At 42.3% G+C, this 25,703-nt stretch overlaps 1 protein-coding gene and 1 long non-coding RNA gene across 2 annotated transcripts in view; one reads left to right on the top strand and one right to left on the bottom strand.

The window, feature by feature from the left end:
- Positions 1-19,260, bottom strand: part of LOC117797500 — a 78,787-nt gene extending 59,527 nt beyond the window's left edge. Inside the window, exon 1 of the long non-coding RNA XR_004622514.1 lies at positions 19,198-19,260. This is a non-coding gene — a long non-coding RNA (uncharacterized LOC117797500). The remainder of the gene's footprint in view (positions 1-19,197) is intronic.
- NR0B1 (nuclear receptor subfamily 0 group B member 1) lies at positions 18,368-23,074 on the top strand. Its single transcript, XM_034649989.1, has 2 exons — positions 18,368-19,548; positions 22,751-23,074. Exons 1-2 carry the CDS (start codon positions 18,378-18,380, stop codon positions 22,993-22,995), a joined length of 1,416 nt encoding a protein of 471 aa, XP_034505880.1. The 5' UTR covers positions 18,368-18,377; the 3' UTR covers positions 22,996-23,074.
- The last annotated feature ends 2,629 nt before the right edge of the window (positions 23,075-25,703 follow it).

The raw sequence follows: 25,703 nt of genomic DNA, 5'->3' as shown, positions 1-25,703 counted from the left end.
TCTACACCCAGCATGGGGCTCGAACTCACAACTCTGAGATCAAGAGTCACATGCAGGGACGCCTGGGTGGCTCAGTCAGTTGAGCGTCTGCCTTTGGCTCAGGTCGTGATCCGGGGGTCCTGGGATGGAGGCCTGCCCCCGCGACGTGTCTGTCCAGCTTCCTGCTCAGCAGGGAGTCTGCTTCTCTCTCCCTTTGCCCCCCACCCCACCCCACTCATGTTCTCGTGCTCTCTCTCTCAAATCAGTAAATAAATAAATCTTAAAAAAAAAAAAAGTCACAAGCTCCACCAACTGAGCCAGCCAGGCACCCTGAAATGAATGGGTTTTAAAAATACACTGGTATAAGATTAAAATTCTACTTTTTTCTGTTAAAAAAACAAAGTTTTCTTGGATTGTCGGTCTGATCTTAATAAGAAAAATGTAAACAAAGTTTTTTTCCTTTTCTTTATCCACCCAGAAAACCAAAGCTTCTATGTTTTATCTTTATCTTGATTACTTAAAGTTAAAACTTCTCAATATTAGTGGAGCTAAATTTTGCTAACAACTATATAACTTCCTATAGAACCCCTTATTGTCACCTTGGTTATTTATAAATATTGAGTTGTGTAATGATCTGTAGTACCATTAAGGCATGTGCTTTAAAACCTTCTGAGATTCTTTTTAAAGATTTATTTATTTGAGAGAGACAGAGAGCAAGAGAGTGAGAGTGAGCTTGCACGCTAGTGGGGGAGGGGCTGAGGCAGGAGAGAGAGAATCTCCAGCAGACTCCCCACTCCACTGAACACGAAGCCCGACTTGGGGCCTGACCCCACAACCCTGAGATCATGACCTGAGCTGAAATCAAGAGTCAGATGCTCAACTGACTGAGCCACCCAGGTGCCCCAAAACCTTCTCAGATTTTTTAACAAAATTCCCAAGATTCAAATTCTGAATGAATGCCTCTTGACTTATTAGGCTTGTTTATTTGGTATGTTAAGTTACATGGGATGCATTGTCAAAGAAATGATAATAAGCCTTAGGCTGTGTTATATAGGAAAATGCCATAAGCATTCTAGAAAGTACATAAAATTCCTGAAGATTTAATATGTCTTGGTATAAGGTCATCACTTGATATTCTGATTATTGAAATGGTGTGTGTTACAAAAATAACTGGATTTCCTTGTCAACTGCATTATAATGAACTCTCGTCAGATCTCCAACTATGCCTATTTTCGAGTCTTTTGTCATCTATAGTTATTGTTCTTATCCTTTTGCAAACTGTGTTTCATCTTCAAGGAGATTCCGGAGAAGGACTTTTGACAAACACAGTTTTCTGATATCTTTAAGATAGTAAACCCAAGTGAAGTAGCAATTTCCAGAACTAACTGGAAAGCTGCTTTTGAACAGAACCAGAGTGACATGGGACTAAATGAATTGAGAAAGAGGATTATAATTTTTATGACTCTTTTTTTTAAACATTGCTGGTTCTCTAATGTGCCCTTCCAGACTAAGTATGTTTTTTCTTAAGATATCTATGACTTACAGAAATATGACAAAATATTCCTTTGGAAACAAACAAGCGTTCAACTTTTCTCTCAATCTGAGCCCTCCAGAGTTCAGAACCTCTCAATTGGGCATACTTTCTTTTGTGGTAATTACAGTTGTTTGCATAAGTTCAGTAAGAATCTGTTCTCCTTGTAATAGGACATCATTGGAAACATTGGTTATATTATCCAGGCTTTGACTGGAATGTCATATTTGAGAGAGACATGCATAAACTCAGATATGACCACATAGCTTAAAGGAATTAAGGTTGACTTCATGAAGCTAATATAGCCCCTTGGAAATGCTGGACTGAGTTCCCAGCAGCCTTACCAGGTGAGTGAAGAATGTCACTTCCTGGCAGGTGCAGGAACCTCAAGATATTTGGGGGACCTCAAAAAGAGGAACTCACTCAAATCTACAGGTATTACAGGCAAGTCTGGTAGCAGGTATTTGGCTTGTCTTCTGGCCTTGAGAGGCTATTAAAGGTTCAGTCGAGAGATTCCTTATGAAAAGTTCCAGCAGAGCATGTTTCAAAGCATCTGTATGGTCAATCACTATTCTTGCTGAGCTTATGTAAATCCTAAGGCCAAATTTGTTAAAGCTGGATTTGTTTTTCAAATGAATTAGTCTCGATTTGGCTATCTTTGGAAATGAGGGTGAAAAATTATATTTCAATAACACACTGTGAGGATGTTAAATTCTAGTTCAGATTAATTGTTGAATGTTTGTTGTTTGCTGAAGCTAGACACCTTGAAATAAACCTCAGAGATATCGCCACAGTAGTTCATGTCTGGACATTCTGCATGCTTGTCTTCATTACTCTGTGGGGCTAATAGTAGGACCCCATGGGCATATGATTATTTGAACAGCTGAACAATAGGGTAGACACCATGACAACTGTGTAACTCAGCTATCTCCTTGACCAATTCTGTGTGGCTGGGATGACAAAATCATTCCTTAAAAGCCAGAACATACCCCACTCCATGGGATTAGCTATAGACTTGTGGAAATAGTAGATCGTCCCACTTTCCTGACGAAATATGCAATTACAAGAAACCACAAACAAACAAAACAATCTGGAGATACAGGCTTCCAGTTACAGAATAAATAAATCACAGTAATAAAAGGTATGGCCAATGATATTATAATAGCAATGTATCAGGTCATTTTGATTGTATGACTGAGTGCTGCAAACAGACAAACCTGACCTTATCCAACTAGACCTTTAGTAAGAGACATGGAAGAGACATTGAAATGACTTGAATGTTCCAAAAGTTTTCAATAAAAACCTGAAAATGAAAGAAAATTCATTTTCCAGAGAAGAAATACCCAAGGAAGTAACATGAGGCAAGATCCTGATAGATATTCAGTAATTGCCAAGAGAAGAAGCAAAAAATATCAAATGCTGTATTTATTTTTCATTCAAGTTCTAATTAACATACACTGTAATATTAGCTTCAGGTGTACAATAGAGTGATTCAACACCTGCCTACAACACCCAGTGCTCATCACAAGTGTCCTCCTCAATCCCCATCACCTATTTCGCCCATCCCCCACCCACCTTCCCTCTGGCAACCCTCAGTTTGTTCTCTGTAGTTAAGAATCTGTTTCTTGGTTTGGTCCTCTCTTTTCTCCCCCCTTTGCTCATTTGTTTTGTTTCTTAAATTCTACATATGAGTGAAATCATGAGTGAAATGGACACATAGATTGCTTCCACTTCTTGGCTGCACAGACCTTTTCATTTAGTGTTTTCCTTTTCTTTGAGTAAATACCCAGTAGAGGAATTACTGGATCATATGGCATTTCTAGTTGTAATTTTTTGAGGAAACTCCATACTGTTTTCCTTAGTGCCTGTACCAATTTACATTCCTGCCCTCAGTGCAGAGGGTTACTTTCTTTCCACACCCTTGCCAACACTTGATATTTCTCAACTTTTTGATACACCATTCTGACAGGTGTGAGGTGATAGCTCATTGTGGTTTTGATTTGCATTTCCCTGATGATAAGTGATGCTGAGCATCTTTTCAGGTGTCGGTTGGCCCTCTATATACTACAAAGCTAGAGTAATCGAAATAGTATAGCACTGGCACAAAATGACCTATAGATCAAAGCAACAGGATAGAATGCCCAGAAATAAACCCATGTTTATGTGGTCAAATAATCTACAACAGAGAAGACAAGAATTTACAATGGGGAGAAGAGAATCTATTCAACAAATGGTGTTGGGAAAACTGGAGCGCTCCATGAAAAAGAATGCAACTGGACAACTTTCTTACATCATACACAAATGTATGTGTATATGTGAGAACTAACGTCAAAAAACTCCTAAAACACAAGCAGTAATCTCTTGGAAATCAGACTTAGCAATGTATTTATGGATATGTCTCCTGAGGCAAGGGAAACAAAAGCAAAAATTAAGACTCTTGAGACTACACCAAAATAGAAAGTTTTTGTACAGCAAAATTTTTCAACAAAACAACAACAAACAAACATCAACAAAACAAAAAGGCAACCTACTGAATAGGAGAGAATATTTGCAAATGATATATCTGATATGGGGTTAATATCCAAAACATATTAACAACTTATACAATTCAACACCAAAAAAGTAAATAATTCAAGTGAAAAATGGGCACAGGACTTGAATAGATGCATTTCCAAAGGGAATATTTTCTTTTGAAAGTGATATTTAAGTCAGGCCCTGAAGGGTAACTGGGATTTACCAGAGGAAGGGAGAGTCTTTCAGGTGGAAGGAACAGGTGGACCAAAACCCTGAGGTGGGAAATATCTTGGCATGGTCAAGGAACTGAAAAGAAACAAATACGGCTGGACAGAGTATGAGAGGTAACAAGTGGACAAGTTGATAATACCATCACAATTTTTGGAGATGTTGAGTTAATGCAGATTTTTTTTGAGAGAGAAAGAGAGAGAGTGCAAGTGGAAGGGTGCAGAAGGAGAGAGAGACAATCTTAAGCAGGCTCCATGCTCAGCATGGAGGCCAACTCAGGGCATGATCTCATGAGTCGGACACTTAACTGGTGGAGCCAACCAAGGGCCCCTAATGCACATTTTCTGTATCTAAGTTGTAAGTGTGAATGTTTGTATTTCTTTAAAAAGAACCCTTGTTCCGCCTTTTCCTACATTTGCAGACATAAAAGAAAAGTTCATAGTGAATATCCTGGAACAGCCTGGTAGAACAGAATTATAGAATGGGCCATGTTTTCCACATTTTTATCAGTCAGACTCAGGAACACATTCTGTAGGCATGTGATTTTGGGGTGTGTGTGTGATTCTTTCTGTGCTTTATCTTAATACCAATATCATGATGCTTGAGGGTTTCTATTTGTTGGCAGTAGTCCCACATACATTTTGAAAGGCAATAAATCCGATCTGTGTAAAGTGGATTTCTGTCTATTGGAGTACTCTACTATCACAATATTGTTTGACACAATTTAAAATTCTCATTAACTTCAGTGAGAATGTGTACTTAAGAAAGCAGCCAAATAGTGTCTTATGTTTAAATATAGCATTTGAACAATCAACAAAACTAAAAGGTGACCCATGGAATGGGAGAAGATATTTGCAAATGACATATCTGATAAAGGATTAGTATCCAAAATCTATAAAGAAAGTATCAAACTCAACACCCCAAAACCCAATCATCCAATTAAAAAATGGGCAGAAGACATGAATAGACATTTTTCCAAAGAAGACATACAGATGGCCAACAGACACATGAAAAGATGCTCAACATCACTCATCATCAGGGAAATGCAAATCAAAACCACAATGAGATATCACCTCACACCTGTCAGAATGGCTAAAATCAACAACACAAGAAGCAACAGGTGTTGGCAAGGATATGGAGAAAGGGGAACCCTCTTGCACCGTTGGTGGGAATGCAAACTAATGCAGCCACTCTGGAGAACAATTTGGAGGTTCCTCAAAAGGTTAAAAATAGAACTACCCTATGATTAAGCAATTGCACTACTAAATATTTACCCAAAGAACATAAAAGTACTAATTCAGAGGGATACATGCACCCTGATGTTTATAGTAGTATTATCTACAATAGCCAAATTATGGAAATGGCCCAAATGTCTACTGTCTGATGAATGGATAAAGAAGATGTGGTACATATATACAATGGAATATTACTCAGCCATCAAAAGAATGAGATCTTGTCATTTGTGACAACATAGATGAACCCAGAGGGTATTATGCTAAGTGAAAAAAGTCAGACCGAGAAAGACAAATACCATATGATTTCACTTATATATGGCTTCTAAAATACAAAACAAATGAACAAACAAACAGAAACAGACTGATAAATACAGAGAACAAACTGGTGGTTGCCAAGAGGGAGGGGAGATAGGTGAAACAGGTGAAGGATTAAGAAGTATACACTTCTAGTTATAGAATAAATAAATCCCAAAGATGAAAAGGACAGTACAGGGAATCAGTCACCGATAAGTAGTAACACTGTATGGTAACATGATGACTCCACTACTGCAAGGAGCGCTGCGTCATGTACAGAATGGTGGAATCACTGTGTCGTACACCTGAAACTAATGGAACAGTGTATGTCTACTATACTTCCGTAAGAAAACATTTTTAAAAGAATTTCCTGAGATTCTTACACTCAATGAAAGAATCCACAGAAAGCGCTCATTAGCACAGTTCCTGGACCCTAACAGGTGTTCCATAAAAATCTACTGAATGAAGAGTGTCACTGTTCAAAAATGCAAAACAGGCAAACATGCAGGACACATCGATAAATACACTTGTTGACAGAGTCTGAACTTTTCAGTCTCAGTGACTTCAACAAAGATTTCAATATTTAGGTATAAAATGTATTTTAATGATCTTATTTGAGTTAATTGTTCATATTTGGGCAAAAAGCCTTTTTCTAATGTATCCTTGGAATGACTGTTACAGAGAATTGCATGTCATCAGTGCATGTTTCGAAAGCACATCACGCTATCTGTAGGAGTCCCATGGCATGTGTGGATGTGCACGGAGCACTTGGAGTAGGAGTGAGAGAAGGTTACAGCTTAACTAAACACACCTGCATTGCCGCATATAGACTCTGGGATGAATGTCTCCATGATATTGGTAAGCTAAATATAAAAGGTCTATGTTTGACAGGAAAAATATCCCCCCCTTCTTTTTGGTACCACTTGTTAGGCAGAGTTTAACCTTCCTGAACCAAGTTTTTACTTGGGCAATATTGACAAAGAAAGAAAAAGTTTCTGAGCATACTTCATTGGTTTTTTAATTGCCTGGATACAGGAAAAGAGAACCAGGACTTTAGTGTTCTTCTGCATTAACCAGGAGAATGCTACAGGTCCTGATTATAAAATCTGATGTTGTGACCCATCTAATCTATAAAACAGACTCTGGGTCTTAGCATTATGTTTACATTCCTTACATGAATGAGGAGGAGAAGCAATCTGACTTGCTTTGAAGTCTGTGGGGAAGTGGTTAGTGGTCATGTCAGGGATGAAAGTGGGAATTACATGTTTAATAGTGCAAGAGTCGTGAATGGGATTGAAATACGTATGGTTTACCTGTAATGGGTGAAATTCTATATAAGAAATGTGTTCCCTGATACCTCCTATAATAAAGACTAGTACTAACAAAGGATGATGGTGTTTCATGTGCCAGCTAAAATAGTGTTACCACTTGCCAACAGAGCAGAATTTTCAATTCACTTGGCCCTCTGGTTTTTATGATTTGGGGGTGAATATTGCAATGTCAGAAATTGGAGTTATTTCAAATTTTATGTTTAATGTAAGATTTTATTGATATTTTGACAGCTTAATATTTAAAATGAACACACAACAAGTTTGTGCAAAATGCAACGGCACTGTGTGAGAAACAGAAAGAGTTCCTGAGGTGTAGGTGGCCCTGTGGTAGATGGTATGATTCACTGCCTCTTCTCACTGAAGAGGGGCTTACATACCCCTGTCTCATTGACATCAGTGATGCTCATTTACTGCTCATTCTTGCAGCAAAATTATATATCACAGCACTGCTGAAATTAGGAGTAACCACATGACTTGCTTAGGCCGATGAAATATGGGTAAAAGTGATGTGTGTCACTTCTAAGCAGAAAATTTATTTATAATCTCATGAATCACAATATCTCTTTTCCTTCGGTCACAAAACCAGACATGTTCCAGATGGAATTTGCTCCATCATCCCAGGTCTTGGAGTTAAAATAGCATGAAACAGAGCCACAACCTACCCATGATATCACAAGCAAGAAACACACCTTTGCTGTTTGTAGGCCATTGAGTTTTGGGGGGTTAATTGTTATACAGTATAAATTAGCCCGAATTGACTGATAGAGATCCCAAGATCAAGGAAATACTGCTTATAAAAGTGAGTAAGACATGATTTGCTTCCTCAGGAACATCATTTTATATTAGGAAAAGAAATACATCAGAATAATTACAAAATAATACATCAAAAGCTAATAAAACATGTGGAAAATACTATGACTACACTGGAGATGGAGAGGCAAACCCTATATGAGAAGTTCCAGGAATGGTTCATGCAGGACCTCAGTGGTTTTGAATTTGGAAGGCTATATGAGAGTTCCCTTTTTTAAAGGAGGACATTCTAGAAACAAATACCATGTTCAAAAGTATAGAGGTGTGAAAGAAAATAAATTTTTAAACGAACAATGAGAAGCATGATGTGGACGGGGATGTAGAATGTCTGTGTAATGTGGGGGGGAGAAGAGTGACGAATCCAGAAATCTTATTAGATTATGAAGGGTCTTGTACACCATGCTAGGGAGGTAGCAAAGATACAGGCAAATCAGGATTCTGATTTTGTTTCTGCCACTAAATATTCTCCCCTTGAAAAAGAATATTAGTTTCTATCTGTAAAATGGGATTGATAACACCTACCTCACAGATTTGGTGTGAAGAACAAAAGAAGTATCTAATGCTCAATAAATCTTAGTTCCCTTCCATTATGGTAAGGAGGTGAGCTTTCATGTAACGATTGTGTTGGGTGTTTATTTAAAGCAAAGGGTTGACGGGGTCAGAATCATACTTTAGAAAGATCACTCTGGAAGCATTTGAAAGATGAATGGGGTAGTGGGATGATGAGAGGCAGGGAGACCAGTTAGGAGCTCAGTGCTATAAAACAATCAATCAAGAGTATGTGAGGATCCGTTCTAAGGCAATGCTAAGACCTGACCTTTCCCCTTTTGTCCTATGAATTCCTTAGATGTCAGGTGTATGAGTACCATCAACAGGGCAGGGAAACCACTTGTGATTTTCTGGGGTCTCAGTTTTGCAAAGGTAAATTTGGTGCTGACCACACTCATTTATGTACTGAACCTTTGCTGTTGAAGGCCCTGTATTCTGGTGCTTTCTAATGTCTAGCCTATGATGCCTCACCCCATGTTTCAAGTCCTATCACTTCTTTCCCATCCCCTCATCATTCTGCTCATCTGATAAACTCATCACCATTCATGTGAAAATGGGACAAAATATTTTCCATAATTACAGTTTCCATGTTTTCTTTCATCTGTGCTTTCTGAAGACTTTATTATCTCAAAATATTACTCCTCCCCTACTTGTTATTATTACTGTTACTGTTATTTTTGCATAATGAATATGATGTTGGGTTTTATTTTTAAGAGCAATGATTCTCAAACTTAGCTGTTCATTAGAATTCCCTGGCGAGTTTTTCATACTCTATGCCCAGGTCACAGCCCATACAAATTAAATCAGAATCTCTGGGGGTTGGAATCCTGTCATCAGTAATTTTTCAAACTCCCAAGTTTTATACCAAAGAGCAGCCAAATTTGAGAGGCAGAGATTTATGGAGTGATTTTCAAGGTTTCAGGTGCAAATTGGGGATCTTGCTCAAATGCAGATTCTGGTTCAGCAGGTCTAGGGCAAGGCCTGAAATTCTGCATTCCTGACAAGCTCCCAGATGACACTGATGCTGCTGGTCTGAAGACCATGCATTGTGTAGCCAGCACTTACTGAACCATTAATATCCCTGTTATAAAACCATCTGAAGATATTTTTTAAAGATTTTATTTAATTATTTATTTGAGAAAGAGTGAGCAAACACAAGCCAGGGAAAAGGCAGAGAGAAGGAGAAGCAGACCCCTGCTGAACAGGGAGCCCAACCTGGGGCTCGATCCCAGGACCCTGGGATCATGACCTGAGCCAAAGTCAGACGCTTAACCGACTGAGCCACCCAGGCGCCCTCATTTGGGGATATTATAAAGAAAACATCATTATGATTACCCAAGAACAATTTTCTTCCTCTCCCTTGCAGCCAGGGCTGCGTTTGGAATTCTGACTAAGCATGTGTCCACTGTTTAGCTGTCCCTTTTCCCTTACAAGTAATGGATGGAGTGTTAACCAAAAGTCAAATGTAGTGAAACACTGCATAATACAATTGATCCTTTTAAAAGGGCTCCATGGTCCTGATATGTGAAAGGCTAGGCTGTGTTGACCCTTCATCAAAGAACTTTAAAAAGATACCAAACAAATCAATGTATAATTATAATTAATAATGTTACATTAACATTTAACATATGCCAAACAAGGTAAATCCATTTAGAACGACTGCAGAGGGGCTTAATATTTAGAGACCATTTAGAATGGCCTTTTCTGTCTGAAAAGGAGATTATAATGAGATTTAAGTTCATCTAGAAAATTAAAAGATGCCAGTAACACAAAAGTCACCTCTCTCACACCACATAACAGTTCTAAATAGAATGGAAATGTCAAATTCTATTTTTATGACATTACATTACAGTACTTCCAGTTTTGGTATATGTTAGCAGAATTGTTATGAAAGCTTAAATTTCTTATGTGTGTGTGTCCTTTCTTATATGTGGAATGTCCTGCTCAAATGTTGCTGAGTGGTTATTGAATGAACGTTTAGGGTATTGTCCTTAATGGCACCTTTTACTTCTACCCATTAGACTCCAGCTGGACAGGGGGTCACAGGAGTGGCATTGGACAGTTTCCCTTTTCCAGCCTATAAACCAAATTCCACCATCCCGAACCTTGTGGGCTCCAGACCATCTTTGGCTAAGTCCCACATGAAACAATTTCTAAGGAACACACATACACACAAGTACACACAGTCCTAACAGTTTCGTGCCTAATAAGCTGTTAATCAAGAGCCTAAAAAACTGGCTCAAGGCATTAGGTGGAACACATAACATTTATCTCTTTTCATAGAATCCTATTGAAATGACAACATAAATGATATAGATGAGATAGATCCATTAAAGCTTTGAGAAGAAAACAATCTATGGAACAGAGATTTGGATAGATTTTTGGAAGACAGAAGGAAGGTATAGCTATGAGAGATAAACCAGGGCAGAGGAAAACATGACCCAGAAAACACAAGAGAAAGCTATGGAGGAGGTTGGCATTTTCCTCCTGGCAGAGAACAGGACCAGGCTGCTGGGTAGGGCAGGTGGTTAAGGAATTTAGGTGGATGAATAAAAACAGCAAACAAACAAACAAACAAACAAAAAAACCAGGCAGTCAGGTCCGGGAAACGTGGAGAATGACCAGTCCACATTATTCATCACTTGCCATGTTCCAGGCACTGCTCCTGGTACACGGACAGAACAGTGAATGCCTCAGTCTCTACTCTCAAAGAATGTATATTCTCAGGAGAGGTGAACAGTAAACAAACAATCCAATAACTACATGTGTTTAATGATAAGGGCCAAGAAGAAAAGTAAAGCAGGTAACAAGGATAAAGAGTGGCAGAGCTGCTGTCTTAGACTGAGAATTCGGGCAGGGAGGGCCTCTCTGAGGACATGACATTTGAGCAAGGCCTAACAGAAGTTAAAAGAATGAACCAAGTGTTTTTCTGAAGGAGGAAGTTGAACAATCCAGATTAGGGAGGCTGCAGGTTTGAGCCCTGTCAAGGAGGCCTTGTAGGTAGAGCGCCATGGGTGACACATATGCAGTGGAGCAAGGGCCAGGGCCAGATCCTGTAAGACCTGAAAAGCAAGGGCCTCTACCACTAGACTTTTTAAAAGTGTGATGGAATGGTATACAATTTCACTCATCCTTAAGCATCAGTCTTTATTTGGACAACCAGCTATAGGCAGAGAATGAATGGAAGCAGGAGATCCATGAGGAGGTTAATTCTAAGAGTTGAGGTGAGACAAGATGGTGGCTTGAGGCAGGGTGTAGTGATGACAGTGATGGCCAAGTGTTAAATCTGAGGTGGGTTGCAGGATATGAGTCAAGGATAACTCACCTTGAATAAGAGATCAGAAAGCTTCAAGAAACGTGCCCCAGCAATGTAGCTTGAGTAGCCGTGTCCAGCCAGGCCTCAAGCCTCAACAGGAGGCCTGTGAGAAGGTTCTGGTTTTGCTTAAACCTCTTTGAATGGACTGAAAAATCTTAAGAGCCTGTGGCTAATGTCAAAGAATTTAGAAATACTCAAAAGATTTTCTATATATGTACTTATATGTGAAAAGAATGCTACAACCTCTACTTTTGCAAAAAAAGTTGTCCCTATCTGGTGAAATTTTGTTGTTACGCTGATAAATGGTGAGGTTTTTCCGCCAGTCTGTCTATGAGAGAATGGCTGGTAATGGCACTGACCAAAAGCTCAGTCAAGACAAATTATTATTCAACGATGAGTAAATGTTCCTGTCTGCTTCCTCACTCAAGCCTTACCTACCTAAAGAATGGAACATCTTGGGACAAAATGGTAATATGGTTTTCAGAGACGAACAGCTCAGCAGAAGAGTGCTGAGACAGATGCTTTACCTCAGCCAGTTGCCGTGTTGGCTGGCATTGACCACAGGGCAGCAAGTTAAGGATGACAGGCCGTGAACTTCTCTCTCAGCTATCTCTGATTCCCCGCTTTGTATGTTCTTGTCCATACCTCTGATCCAGATCCAAACACAGGTGGGTGGGCAGTTAGTTCCATGCAGGATGTGGTTTTTCTCATGCTAACTGTGCTTTGCAACACCACAGACACTGGCAGAAACGTGGTGGCAACGTTTAACATGGGGGGGGCGGCTGGAAACTAATGGATAAATGATGCTGCCTCCTCCTTTGGGTAGGCGATTCTGGGAGGCCCTGGGACAGTCACTTCTGTTGTTCATAGCAGTGACTTCACTAATGCACCTTGACATTGGCCTTCACTTGATTCTGGTTTCACTTTTCCTATACCCTCACCAGTAAATCACGTCCCCAAGACAAACATGGTCTTTGTCTGGTGCCTGCTCCAGAGAAATCAAGCTAAGGCAGCTTCTTTCTAGTAGCTCAGCCACAACTGTCATGGCAAAAACATCAGTTTGGAAATAAAAGTTCTGATTTTCTTCATGACCAGCATTTGGCTCTGCTGCAAAGAAATTCACCTACATCCATTCACAAATATTTTGTTCTTTGTATGTTTGTCATTGTAACCTCAGACAAAGCAGTTAGGTTTATGGCACTATGAATGCTAAATGCATTTAACTGCAAACTTGAACAACTTACCATCAACTGCAGGATCCCTTATTTCAAATGTATTTAATATGTGCGTGTACATATTAAATTTCCTCACACAAATTTGATTTAGTTGGGCAATATATCACTTATTGTGATATAAGTGGGCAATAATTACACAGTCTGAGGTTTCTAACCTAAACAAATTGTAATCTAACTATAATAACACATTGTTGAGCTATTGCTAGTCATTTCCTATCTTCCACAACTTTGTAAAGTAAACACAGATTATATATTTACTCTCATTTTTGAGATGATCAAACTAGTCATCAGAGTGGTTAAAACAGGGAGCTGGTATTTGGCAGAAGAGACCTACAGTATTTTCCCCAGAACTGCAAGACTGTTAAAACCCACGCAATCACAGCAAAGGAGAGCAGGTTGGGCAACCTGGTGAAGTTAAGAGAGCTGTGTTTGTGAAAGAAACTCTTCACTCACTGTTTCATTTAACAGGTATTTGCTGAGTACTTTTAATATGCCAGGCACTGCACAAGGCACTCTAGCCTGGTCTTGGGGTGGAACTTGCTAAGAGAAGTCAGGAAAGAGGGAAAAAGAAAGCAATTTCTTGGGAGGGCAATATTACAACAGTTCCAGACACTGATAGAGACAGGAGTCTGTAATAAAATTACCATCACCATTAGAGGATGTAGCTATGTGGACGGACCAGTGGAGCAATGATTCACAAACTGATCGGTCCAATCAATTTTAATGGCCTGTCAACCAAAGGCGCAATCATTTTTAAACCTGCCAGTCAACTGAACTTATTAATTAGATAATTTGATCAACATCCAGTATTTGAATAAATGCAAAATCGGGAGATGCAGTAAAATTAATTGATTCACGGAACATTATTTCCTTAAATGGAGTGGTCATTTGATGTGGAAAGTTGCTTTTAGAACATTTGACAATTATTTTGAGTATAAGTGGCATTACTCCACCTCGGCATCTAGGTGACCCCTAAAGCAGCAGATTACCTTCTTTGTAGCTCATCTGGAGGAAATAAATAATGATAACTTGATCTTCTTTAGGGGTTTCATGAGTCAGCACCTAAAGACAATTCCTTCTTCCACACACAGAGCTTGAAGAATAAGAAAAACGCTACTGTTCCTCCCTGTCACCTATTTACTGAAGGAACTGAATTCTGAGGCGTTTCAGCTCTTTTAAGCCTGGATTGAAAATTCCTATCAGGTTTCAGATCGTCACACCTTCCTAGGTCAAGAGCAGCTTGCTATGCAAAGGTCAGTTTTACAGTTTTACCCAGCTTTATCCCCACCTGTACTACACTCCTACATCCTTTAGTGAAAAGTGCATTACTTTGAAGTTGAAGGTTGCATTCAAGCAGGCAGGGCAGCTTTACTCCCACCCTGAGTTGAAACAGATAATGGATTCTACAGAGCAGGTGTCCAACTGACCAAGGTCACCGAACAATGACTCAGTGTAAATATCCAAATTGCAGTTGTGGACAAACTCGGCACATGACAGGTGCAGTTGATGAGTGTCCTTTTGTCTAGCTGTCACAGTGGTCTGAGCACACAGAACAAATCAAATGAAGACGCCCGTGCCTGCTTTAGAAGGTTATGTCTTCACTAATCCCGTAGAACCAGCAGGCTGGCATTACTTGGTGCAAATTTGTGCACTGGTGTGTTGGGATGATTTTGTTTCTCAGGAGCTATTTGTTCGGGGGGTGGGGATGGAAAGCAGAACGGTGAAGTCAGTTTTCTCCTGACATTTCTAAGGATGAATACTTGTGAAGGACAAGCAGGCAATCTCTACTTAGAAACAGTCAATCCAAAGAACCTAGAAAGTCCTTCAGAGTTGCAAATAGAAGATCGCAACTTCAAGAAAAACACGAGGAAGAAAATCAGAAGACTCTGTTCCTGGGAAAGAACAGAAATTATAACCAATATGCTACAAGTTCATGGTTCTCAGCAGTGTACTGAAGCTTCAATTTGAGACAATGACTGAAAGTCAAAGTCAAAGGCATCAAATACATGCAAGGTGTGAATGATTAAAGTAAAAAATGGGTTGAACTAGGATTTTTAAAAATATACTTGATAAGATGAAGAGTTTTAGAAATACCCTTGAACTACAGAGGGCTAGTGTACGTATATTAAAATAGTTCATAGCACTTTTTCTGGTTTCATAGACGAAAAGTCTAATGTAAGGTTAAATGCTCTGAAAGTAAATGAATATAATCTTAAATTGCTTTGTATTTTCAATGTAATGAAGAGGTCAGCAAACATTTCTCTCAAGAGCTATATTGAGAAAAAAAAAATAATAACCCTTGAATGACTAAGAACACGGTGGACCTGTTAACATAGGTTTATAGAATCTTCCCCATTTCACGAGTGTGAAGGGTAAAGTTACATGACTTGTTTTATCTTTAGAGTGCAAGAGCCCAGATTCAAAGCCTCTTTTGACTGTTAACTCAGTCCTCTTGTTACTTTCCCACAGTGGCTGTAACACTTTGAGTATCAAAAAAAGGCCTCCAAGAAAGCTCAGTTCTCCAGAGCTTGCTAATTTCTCCTCCCTCCAGGGTCAGTGCAGCAATAATTGTGTGGGAACGCTTGTCCTCTGTGCTGAAAGAACAAGCCTTCTCCTCTTTTTCTAAAGGTACAGTTGGCCAACAAATATGTTTGAGCACCTACTGTATGCCAGACATTGTTCTAGTTGCTGGGACATAGAGTGACTGAGTCCTTGCCTTCTCGGGACTTCTATACTAGTAGGGGGATACAACTGACAAGCATCAAATAATGAAATCAATCAATCATATCAGATTCTGATAAAAGTTAGGAAGATTAATATAGGATGACATAATAAAAAGTAACTCTCTCTGGCAACTTAAGGTGGGGACTGAGGTAGGCCAGGTTTTTTCAGCAAGGCTCATAGCATGGTTTCATTAAGCAGGAAGATCACTGAAATACCAATCACAATACCCCAAATAGTAGCTTGAATATGGGAAATGGCAAATGACGACATGGACAATGAGATAACATTTCCAAGATATATTATTGTTGTGGATGAGATTACCCACGCAGTGCTTTGAGTCTGAGCCAAGACACGTGGAAATACAGAAGAAAAAGAGCTTCTGGGTGGAGACTGAGGGTGGGCTTCCCTAGGAGAGATGGAATAATGGCAGTGCTGGTCTAATATCACCTCCTAGCCCTGAAGTTATCCCACATGAAATTAAAAGGTGGGGGAAATAATGGCTGATACATCCCTCACTTGACATGTACCAGGCAAACGTTTTACAGGAGTAACTCATGTATGAGGATTATCTCACAAATGCTATTGTCCACACTTTACATGTAAGGAAAGTGAGAAACAGGTGGCTTAAGGAACTGTCCTGTGAAAAGCTAAATGATGTCCCCACCAATGATGTCCATATCCTAATACTCAGAACCTGTGAATATATTATCTCACATGGTAAGAGACTTTGCAGATAGGGGCGCCTGGGTAGCGCAGTGGTTAAGTGTCTGCCTTCAGCTCAGGACGTGATCCCAGCATTCTGGGTTCGAGCCCCACATCGGGCTCCTCCGCTAGGAAGCCTGCTTCTTCCTCTCCCACTCCCCCTGCTTGTGTTCCCTCTCTCGCTGACTGTCTCTCTCAAATAAATAAATAAAATTAAAAAAAAAAAAGAGAGATTTTGCGGATGTGATTTAACTACAAATTTTGAGATGGGGAGATGATTTTGGATTAAATGGTTATGGCCAATGTAATAATAGGGTCCTTAAAAGAGTGGGAAAGAAGATGGAAACAGACGCAGAGTGATGTGGCCAGGAGCCAAGGAACACAGGCAGCTTGTAGATGCTGGAAAAGGCAAGGAAATAGATCCTCCCCTGGAGCTTCCAGAAGGAATGTCACCTTGATTTTAGCCCAGTGAAACTGATTTCAGACCGCTGGCCTCCAGAACTGTAACATAATAAATTTGTGTTGCCTTAAGCCACTACATTTGTGGTAATTTGTTACAGCACCAATAGGAAACCAATACATCGCCCAAGGCCACGGACTTACAAAGTGTCAGGGCCAGAATTAAAATTGAGGCAATCTGGTGCCAGTGCTGGAGATTTAACCTCTGTGTTGTAGGGTCTCTCACACACAGGATAAAATGTCAGGTTGAATGCAAAGCAGTGTCTCCTAGGTATTCCTCTTATGCTCAAAATTTGAGACGCCAGAGAAACTGCAAAAGGAGAATGATAATCTTAGACCAGGTGGTATACATTAGTCTTCATTCCTGGACCCAAGAAATCACTAAGCAAGCCTCCCATTTTAGAGATGAGGAAATTGAGGACTACAGGGTTGTGATTCTGAAGTTAAGCAGCTGGTTGGTGAAACAGTTACACAAGGGGGGCAGGTGGTGATGTGGAAAGACCCAGTGATCTCATTGCCTATACAGAACTCAAAAAAGGAGGCTGTGTGGCAAGTGAGAATCAAAGGAGTCAGGCTTCCTGAAACCTGTTTCTCATTATTCAATTAGGAGGGATGGGAGAAGAAATGTTAATTATGCAACTACCCAAGGTAATCCTCTAGAAGAATCCAAAGTTCTCACTGTACCAACCTCTCAGCCCCTGTGATTATTATATCCCCAAATATTAGCCACTTTTACATCCTGGTCGCTCATGCTCTTTAATACATAAAGTGGGTGCTCATGAATATCAATTGAATTAAACAAAACGCTTATGACAGCATCCTTAAAACCCATGCTTTTCAAAATGTAAAGTGCATGCAAATCCCCTGGGGACTGCATTAAAATGCAGATTCTGAGTCAGAAGGTCTGGCTGGGGACCGAGATTGGGCATTTGTAGCAAGTTATCATGTAATGCTGATACCGCTGGTCCATGGTCTGTACTTTTAAAGTTCTCTGAAAATGAGACTTCCGTATCCATATGCAAAATATAAGTCATAAAAAGTTTGATGACTTAATGAAAGTATCCAAAGATGGCACAAAGAGATTTCCGCCTTTTGTTAGGCACCCCTGCCCTTCCAATAAAGGGAGTAAATTAGATGCCAGGTTTCAACGGAAAGAGTTGGAACACTGCCCCCAAATACCTGCTACCTGCTCTCTGCCTTCCAGAGGCAGGAAAGGGTGTAATGAGAGGAAAGAAAAAAGTGTTCAGGAGCTCCCGTGCCTCCGTTCCTCCTTCATTCTCAGCCTTTAAGGAGCATCTGCCCCTTTGGACCCGCTGAGGTCAAGGGCGAACACACCGAAGCACAGCGCCGCGCCCCCCCTCCGCGCCCTTGCCCTGGCGGAGACGGCCGACGCGCGTGCGTGAGCGCTTGGTATAAATAGATCCCAGGCGGCAGCCACCGGACAGAGCCGGGTTCCGGGCACCGCGGGCCATGGCGGGCGAGGACCACCAGTGGCAGGGCAGCATCCTCTACAACATGCTCATGAGCGCGAAGCAGACGCACGCGGCCCCGGAGGCTCCCGAGGCGCGGCTGGGGGGCGCGTGCTGGGGCTGCTCGTGCGGCTCGGAGCCCCCGGTGGGCAGAGAGGGGGTGCCGGGTGGGCGGGCAGTGACGCTCTTGTACCGCTGCTGCTTTTGCGGCGAGGACCACCCGCGGCAGGGCAGCATCCTCTACAACATGCTCACGAGCGCAAAGCAGACGCACGCGGCCCCGGAGGCTCCCGAGGCGCGGCTGGGGGGCGTGTGCTGGGGCTGCTCGTGCGGCTCGGAGCCCCTGGTGAGCAGAGAGGGGCTGCCTGCGGGGCGGACCTCTGCGCTCCTGTACCGCTGCTGCTTTTGCGGTGAAGACCACCCTCGCCAAGGCAGCATCCTTTACAGCTTGCTCACCAGCGCAAAGCAGACGCACGTGGCGCCGGAAGCGCCCGAGGCGCGGCCTGGGGGCGCGTGGTGGGACCGCTCCTACAGCGCGCAGGGCCTGGGGGGCAGAAGGGAGCTGCCGGCCGGGCGGGCAGTGGCGCTCCTGTACCGCTGCTGCTTTTGCGGGGAGGACCACCCGGGCCAGGGCAGCATCCTCCACCACTTGCCCACGAGCGCAAAGCAGACGCACGGGGCTCCTGAGACGCAGCCCGCGGCCCTTTGGTGGGACCCCCAGTGTGGCGCGCAGCGGCCGGTGGCCCTCAAGAATCCACAGGTGGTCTGCGAGGCAGCCTCGGCCGGCCTGCTGAAGACGCTGCGCTTTGTCAAGCACTTACCCTGCTTCCAGGTGCTCCCTCTGGACCAGCAGCTGGTGCTGGTGCGCAACTGCTGGGCGCCACTGCTCATGCTCGAGCTGGCCCAGGACCGCTTGAACTTTGAGACGGTAGAGACCTCGGAGCCCAGCCTGCTGCAGAGGATCCTCACCACCAGGCGGCGGGAGACCGCGGGCGACGAGCCGCCGCCTCTGTCCCCGCTGCAGCCGCCGTTGGCACCGCCGCCGGAGGCCGGTCATTTGCCTTCGGCCGCCGAAGTCCAAGCCATCAAGTGCTTCCTTGTCAAGTGCTGGAGCCTGGGCATCAGTACCAAGGAGTACGCCTACCTCAAGGGGACCGTGCTCTTTAACCCGGGTAAGGGCGCGGCCTCGGGCGCAGGCTTTTCTCTGTTCAGAAAAAAACCCTGGGCAGTGCCTAACGGAGGCGCAGGCACTGAAGAGTTTTCGGTGGTCAGGGGAGTTGGGGGGAACTCCAGAAAGCACTCCTCGTGGGTGGGCTGCTGCCAGACACTCAGCAGAGAGCGGGAGGGGGGACTGTTTGATGAGGTTTATTACTTCTCTCTCTACCTCTTTCTGCTACTAAGGAAAAGTTTTTGCCATCGAAGCACAGGGATGGTCCTTCTCCTCTAGTCTTTTAAATCCAGTAGTATCGCTATAGAAAGAAAAGTGTTTACTGCAAATTCTGCAACATGTCTTTCTGAAACCCAGTTCTGAAATTTACTAGAACCTTTCTGTTAGAGGAAATCTATTCAGGCTGGTAAGAAAGGAGACATTTGTTAAGGAGTCCTAGACCCTCCCCCTCCCCCCACTGTCATGAAGGACACTGGTCTTAGCCTTTCATGGGTCTGCCTCTGAATGATAATTTTTATGGTCCTAAGCAGCTGGACTATGTCATCCTCCAAGTGTCTGTATCAGGGTACCAAGGGGACAGGGAAAAAACACTAGGGACTGCCAGCAGGAGCACTGTCTGTTAAGAGTTTGCAGAGACCCTAGGGACCCCCTAATCAAGCCCCTCTGCCCTTCACCCTTACTCCACCCTGTTTGCAGATTAGGTAGCCTAGTCCCAGATTACTTTACTCCACAGAAATGGCCAGTGAGTCATGGGGCATGGGCCTCCTGGCCCCCACGGAATGTCTGCTGCACCATACTTTCAGGTTGTCTTTTAGGTGCTGGACACTGCCCCACAGAGTCCAAGCAAATCATTAGAGAACATCTCCGTGGACCACCCAGCACCTTTTCTTGAGTTTGTACCGTTAGTAGAGTCGTCTTTGACCACAATCCCTCCAAAAGGGTCACAAGCGGGCACGAAGTTTCCAGGCAGCTTGAGTTGTTTTTATAATGCTCCCTCCACACCTTTTTTTCCCCCTAACACCAGAAGTCTCTGGTTATGTCCCTGCCTGCTGCCTAACATTTTTTGAAAGGGTATAGAGCAATATTTAATAGGATAATATTTCATTCAGAACTCACATTTCAAGAGCTAGAGCCTTCAGCTCATCCCAGAGATGATTGTAGGTCACCTTTTGCTTATATCATTGTTTTCCAAACTTGCCTGTGCATAGAAGGGGGGGACACTTGTTCGAAGTCTTACCAGGCCCCTCCCTGGAGGTTCTGTTTTGGTAGCTCTGGTCCAGGGTCTGCAAATCTCCATTTGTAGTAAGTGCCCAAGGCGGTTCTTAAGATCATTTGGAAAACAATGTTTTCTTGCTCCTTCAGCCAGTGTTCTCAAACATCTCCCATGGGCCTTGTTCTGTTGGAATACAAAAGAAAGGCAGGGGCTCAGCTTCCAGAACTTTACATTCCACTAGTTTCTCTCTTTTCCTCCACCCTGCTTGGCATACTTTGGTCACACACATGCATCTCCCTTATTCTATCTGCTCCTCTGAATCCTCTCTCACTGTGAATTTAATCGGCTAAACTGAGTGTGTTTTAAACACAAATGCACCTGCTAGTGTGTGGCCTTTCTTTGATGTTTATCCTTTTGTATCCTCTGATCTTTATGTGTAAATATATATATTTTTTACTGTGGAGTCCATCTCTCTACATTTTCTCTTTCCCGAAATTACTTTATGGGCATGCCTTTTGCCGGGGGGGGGTGGGCAGGGGTGGCATTGGAAAAGGAAGGTGTGCTACGAAAGCCAAAGAAAGGGACCAGTAGTTCACAACATGACGTTTTAACGAGCCATGAATCCAAACCTAGAGGAGCTTCAAATTCCTGGTGGATATTGATGCCAGCCTCCTCTTCCCCTCATCAGTAGAATTCAAACAATAAAATGGGGTCTCAAGTCTGGATAATGAGTGTTCGGTAGTAGGGGATTGTTAATGTGTGGAGCGGGGTAATCAGAAATGGAATATGGGGCACAGATGTGGCCTAATTTCAGTCTCCTTTTATCAGACCTATTTGCCTATGATAGGAATGACTTGCCTGTTACTATTTCTTAAAGAACGCAGGCTGGTCCTGCTACTCTGTTGGTCACCATGGTGTTTCTGAAATACTTTACTGCTGGATTCTATAAGAAAGGGAAGGAAAATGATTGCCATCATCACTGACATCCCTTAAACAGCACAGTAAATTGGTAATTATTTAAATACAAGTTAAAGAACTTTACAGTATTATTACTGTCATGCAGGATCAGAGAACTTTTAAAAGCAACCTCCTCTTACCACCATCTTTATAAAACGTACAGGCATATTATCTTTTCCACATTGTATTTCATTCACGTTTACCAGCGTTATCACATAATACTGCAAGAAGATCAAGCATTCCCTGTTTGAAAAGTTACTTTTGAACCATATTGAAATTGATGATGTTTGCATGTTTACTTTTTAACGCCTGTAAGACAATGCTATCAAAGACCCCTTTCTTTAGTATTTTTAAAAGATGCTTTTACAATATTCATTAAAATCAGTTTTTTAAAAAATCTTCCCCAATACAGAAATCATGGTACAATGAGCTAAAGGGCCAGTGTTATCTCTTAAATTACTTATGGGACTCAAGACTAAAATCAGCCTGTTGGCAAACAATTAGAACGAGACTCATGAGTCACTGTGGCTATGCAGTTGACCCCCGTCAGCTGGGTAATCATGGTATTGGTGGGAAATTCAAGGGAGGATGGTGAAATATTTGTCATCTGGCAAAACCTGTAGTCATTCTACAATGGCCTATTTCCCATAGGTAAAAGGTCAAGTGCTCACTTCTTGAAATAATCTTAATGTCTTCCCATTTGTACAGTGAACTGGAGCCATAATTCATGAAATGATATTCTACTGTCACAGTGAATACATGTACATGTGCTGGCTCAGGGCCAGCAGTTTTTACATGTGAGGTTACAAACACTGACTATAAAATAACTAGATGATATTTCATTCTCAGAAGCACTGCTTTTGAAAACTTAGCACTGGTTTGGCATTTTCTCCTTATTCTAGAAAGCCCTTTTAAGCAGGAAGCTTGAACTCTTGTTTAATGTGGGAAGGGGCAGAAATGGATATATGTAAATGAGCTAAGGATGCCAAGTGAGCTGTTCACAATAAAGAGACTCTTCTCCCTTTTTCTCCTCCAGACCTGCCAGGCCTTCAGTGTGTGAAGTACATTCAGGGACTTCAGTGGGGAACTCAGCAGATCCTCAGCGACCACATCAGGATGACGCGCAGGCGGTACCAAGCCAGATTCACTGAACTGAATAGTGCCCTCTTCCTGCTGAGATTCATCAACACCAATGTCATCGTGGAACTGTTCTTCAGGCCCATCATTGGTTCAGTCAGCATGGATGATATGATGCTGGAGATGCTCTGTGCGAAGTTATGAAGGCATAGGGGCCACACAGGTGCAGTTTGCTATGTAAGAATAAGGAGCCAGAGGCAGAAGAGTGTAAACAAAACGACCAATAAACTTTCTTATTTTTATATGCATATGTTTGTATTCAGTTAAAGAAAAACTTGAGTTGTAGACAATTAGCAAATCCTCTGATCCACAGTGTTTCACGGTAGATAAACACACGTGCCAACAGGTAACACATCTCTGTACATCTCCAAGGAAAGAACAGACTACTACTCTAATAAGCTATTATCATACCTTTAGTGACTCTCTCCACTGAGCCTGCTAAAATCACATTTGTAATGTCAAATCATAATAAATATTACAATGTTGACCATAAACTTGATGGTACAAACATTTCAGAGCTTAAGCAAGGCTTCAAAAAATATCAAAAACCTAGCCAACATAAACAGAAATTAAGTTATCTTTGTAGGTGGCATCAGGACATTTAATATTGTTGCATGCCAGGATTGGCGAGGGTTGACTCGGCTCTACCTTCACTCCCGCTTCCATTGGCTGGGTGGAAGACTGTCCTTGGACCAACTGAAGTTAAGTGGCCATCTGTGATCATAGAAACACCTGAAAGTGAAGTCAGGTTTTCCAGAAATTTAGTCTGAGACTTTATACAATAAATAAAGTTCAACAAGAAACTTATATTCTATAAAGGGGCACTGTAGTTGTAGAAAGCTCAACATTGTTATAAACCCCTAATAGTATCTCACCCTTAAGATACATATGTAACTATCACATGGAAGAAGCATCACATAAAATCATAAAGTGACTTATTGTTGACTCTTGCTGCCCCAGGACATGTAATCTGTAGAACCAGTTCTTCCTTTTCCCTGGATAAAGCTTAGGGCACTAAATGCTTATTCACTTATAGGTAATAAATTGCCCGTTAGTGATTAATACATCTAAGCCCAGGGTACTAACCCAATGCAGGCAGTCTTAAACTTATGTGCAGACCCCTTTGGCAGCCTGGTGAATGTCTGGACATCTCAGAACCAGGCTTTCAGAATAATGCAGCAAATAAAATTCTAAGGATTACAAAGGAAATGAATTATGTCAAAATATAATAGTAAAAATGTCAAATTTTAAAAATAGTTTAAAATGTGTAATGTACATGCTTCCTTATCAATACATTAATTAACAAACTGGTGGCAGTTCTAATATCTACCTTCATTTCAAAGCAGTCATCAATATAATTGAAATTTCAAAATAATCTACAACATCTACAATATGATAAGAAAAGACAACATTTCCATTGGTGACTGTATTGGGAGACCCCAAGATCACCACCGCATTCAGATTTGCTAGAAGCTCTCGTGGGACACAGCATGCAGTTGTGTTCAGGGCTAAGACTTACTATACCGATGTGGTAAGGCTATACAGCCTGATCTTAAGGGGGATAGGCACAGGCAGCTTCTGGACAAATCCATGTGTCCATGCATCCTTGCACAGGCTGCTCTCTGCTCTCCCCCTCCCATGAGGGGTCACCCAGAGCACACTCTTCCTCAGCAATGAAAATTCAACAACATGTATGTGATATTTCTGCCCAGGGAGGCTCTTTGAGACTCAGAGTACAGGCTTTTTACTGGGGCTGTTCACATAGACACCTTTCACCTAGCACGTACCAAAATTCCAAATACACAGAAAGAAAGCAAATGCTTGGTATAAACCCCACTGTTTGCACATTCTAGGCCCACTGAGTCACAGTTACGAGTTAGGGAAGGGCTGGGACACTCCCCAAACTAAGGTTCCCAGATTTCAGCCAAGGGTCAACCTTGCAAGGAGCCCGTTCTAAGGATAGCTGTCCCACTCTTGCTATGTTGACTTGTCTGCAGAACCCACTCCCTTGGCCCATGGCCAAGGTGTCTTTACAGAATTATCATCAGTAGGACTCCATACAACAGGCTGAGGCCAACCTACAGTATTGATCTCACACATGCCTTTTGGGGGTTCTAGACTTAGCCAGTTAAAACACAGACCATGAGACATAAAGCTCTCAGAAAGCCAGGTGGTTTTCTTCATAACTTCCTGTATGAACCTTAGTTTCGTTTTGTTTTTAACCTGGCCTGAGGGATCAGTTCAGGCCCAGCACAGCCTGGCAAGTAAGATGAAGCTGTCCCCATGCCTTCCAGAGCTGAGGCAGTGTCATGATGGTCAGGGCACACATCCAAGAAATACAGTCCCTGAGGGTACATGTGTCCCTGGAAACAAAGAGTTTACAAAGTTCAGGCGCCCCGTGCAAGCCAGGCTGTACATGCTAACAGGGCCCCCAGTGTAGCTTCCCTGTGTGGTTCCTCCCACCCCAGGCTTCTCAGTGGTGCCTTTCAGAGGAAGTGCCTAAGGTGGTCAGTGCCGGAGAGGTCTGTCAGCACTAGTCCATGGCACGCTGAGTGTGGAGGGACCGTGCAGGACCCCGCAGCTCAGTGTCACATGGTCACATGCAGCCTGGGCTTGGCAGTCCTCCAGAATGTGAAGCGCTCAGGGCAGCTGGCACAGGCAGCACGGTTTTCCTTCAGTAAGAGCGGAAAGCTTCTGGGAGCAGTTCTGGAAAACCAAGATCACTCATGCCCCACCTCCACCCCTGGGCCTCCCCATGGCCCAAGGTTTTGTTGTTGCAACATCAGTATGTCCCACTTAATAATCTTAGCTTTCCAATTTCTCCTATCATTTCTCTCCTTCTCTCTCTTTTT

This window comes from Ailuropoda melanoleuca, chromosome X (assembly GCF_002007445.2).
Source record: "Ailuropoda melanoleuca isolate Jingjing chromosome X, ASM200744v2, whole genome shotgun sequence".
Lineage (NCBI taxonomy): Eukaryota > Metazoa > Chordata > Mammalia > Carnivora > Ursidae > Ailuropoda > Ailuropoda melanoleuca.
This window is presented reverse-complemented; position numbering and strand designations above follow the sequence as displayed.

Coding starts and splice junctions, on each gene's coding strand:
- NR0B1 (XM_034649989.1), top strand. CDS start 18,378: ATGGCGGGCGAGGACCACCAGTGGCAGGGCAGCATCCTCTACAACATG. Junction 19,549..22,750: donor GACCGTGCTCTTTAACCCGG/GTAAGGGCGCGG, acceptor TTTCTCCTCCAG/ACCTGCCAGGCCTTCAGTGT.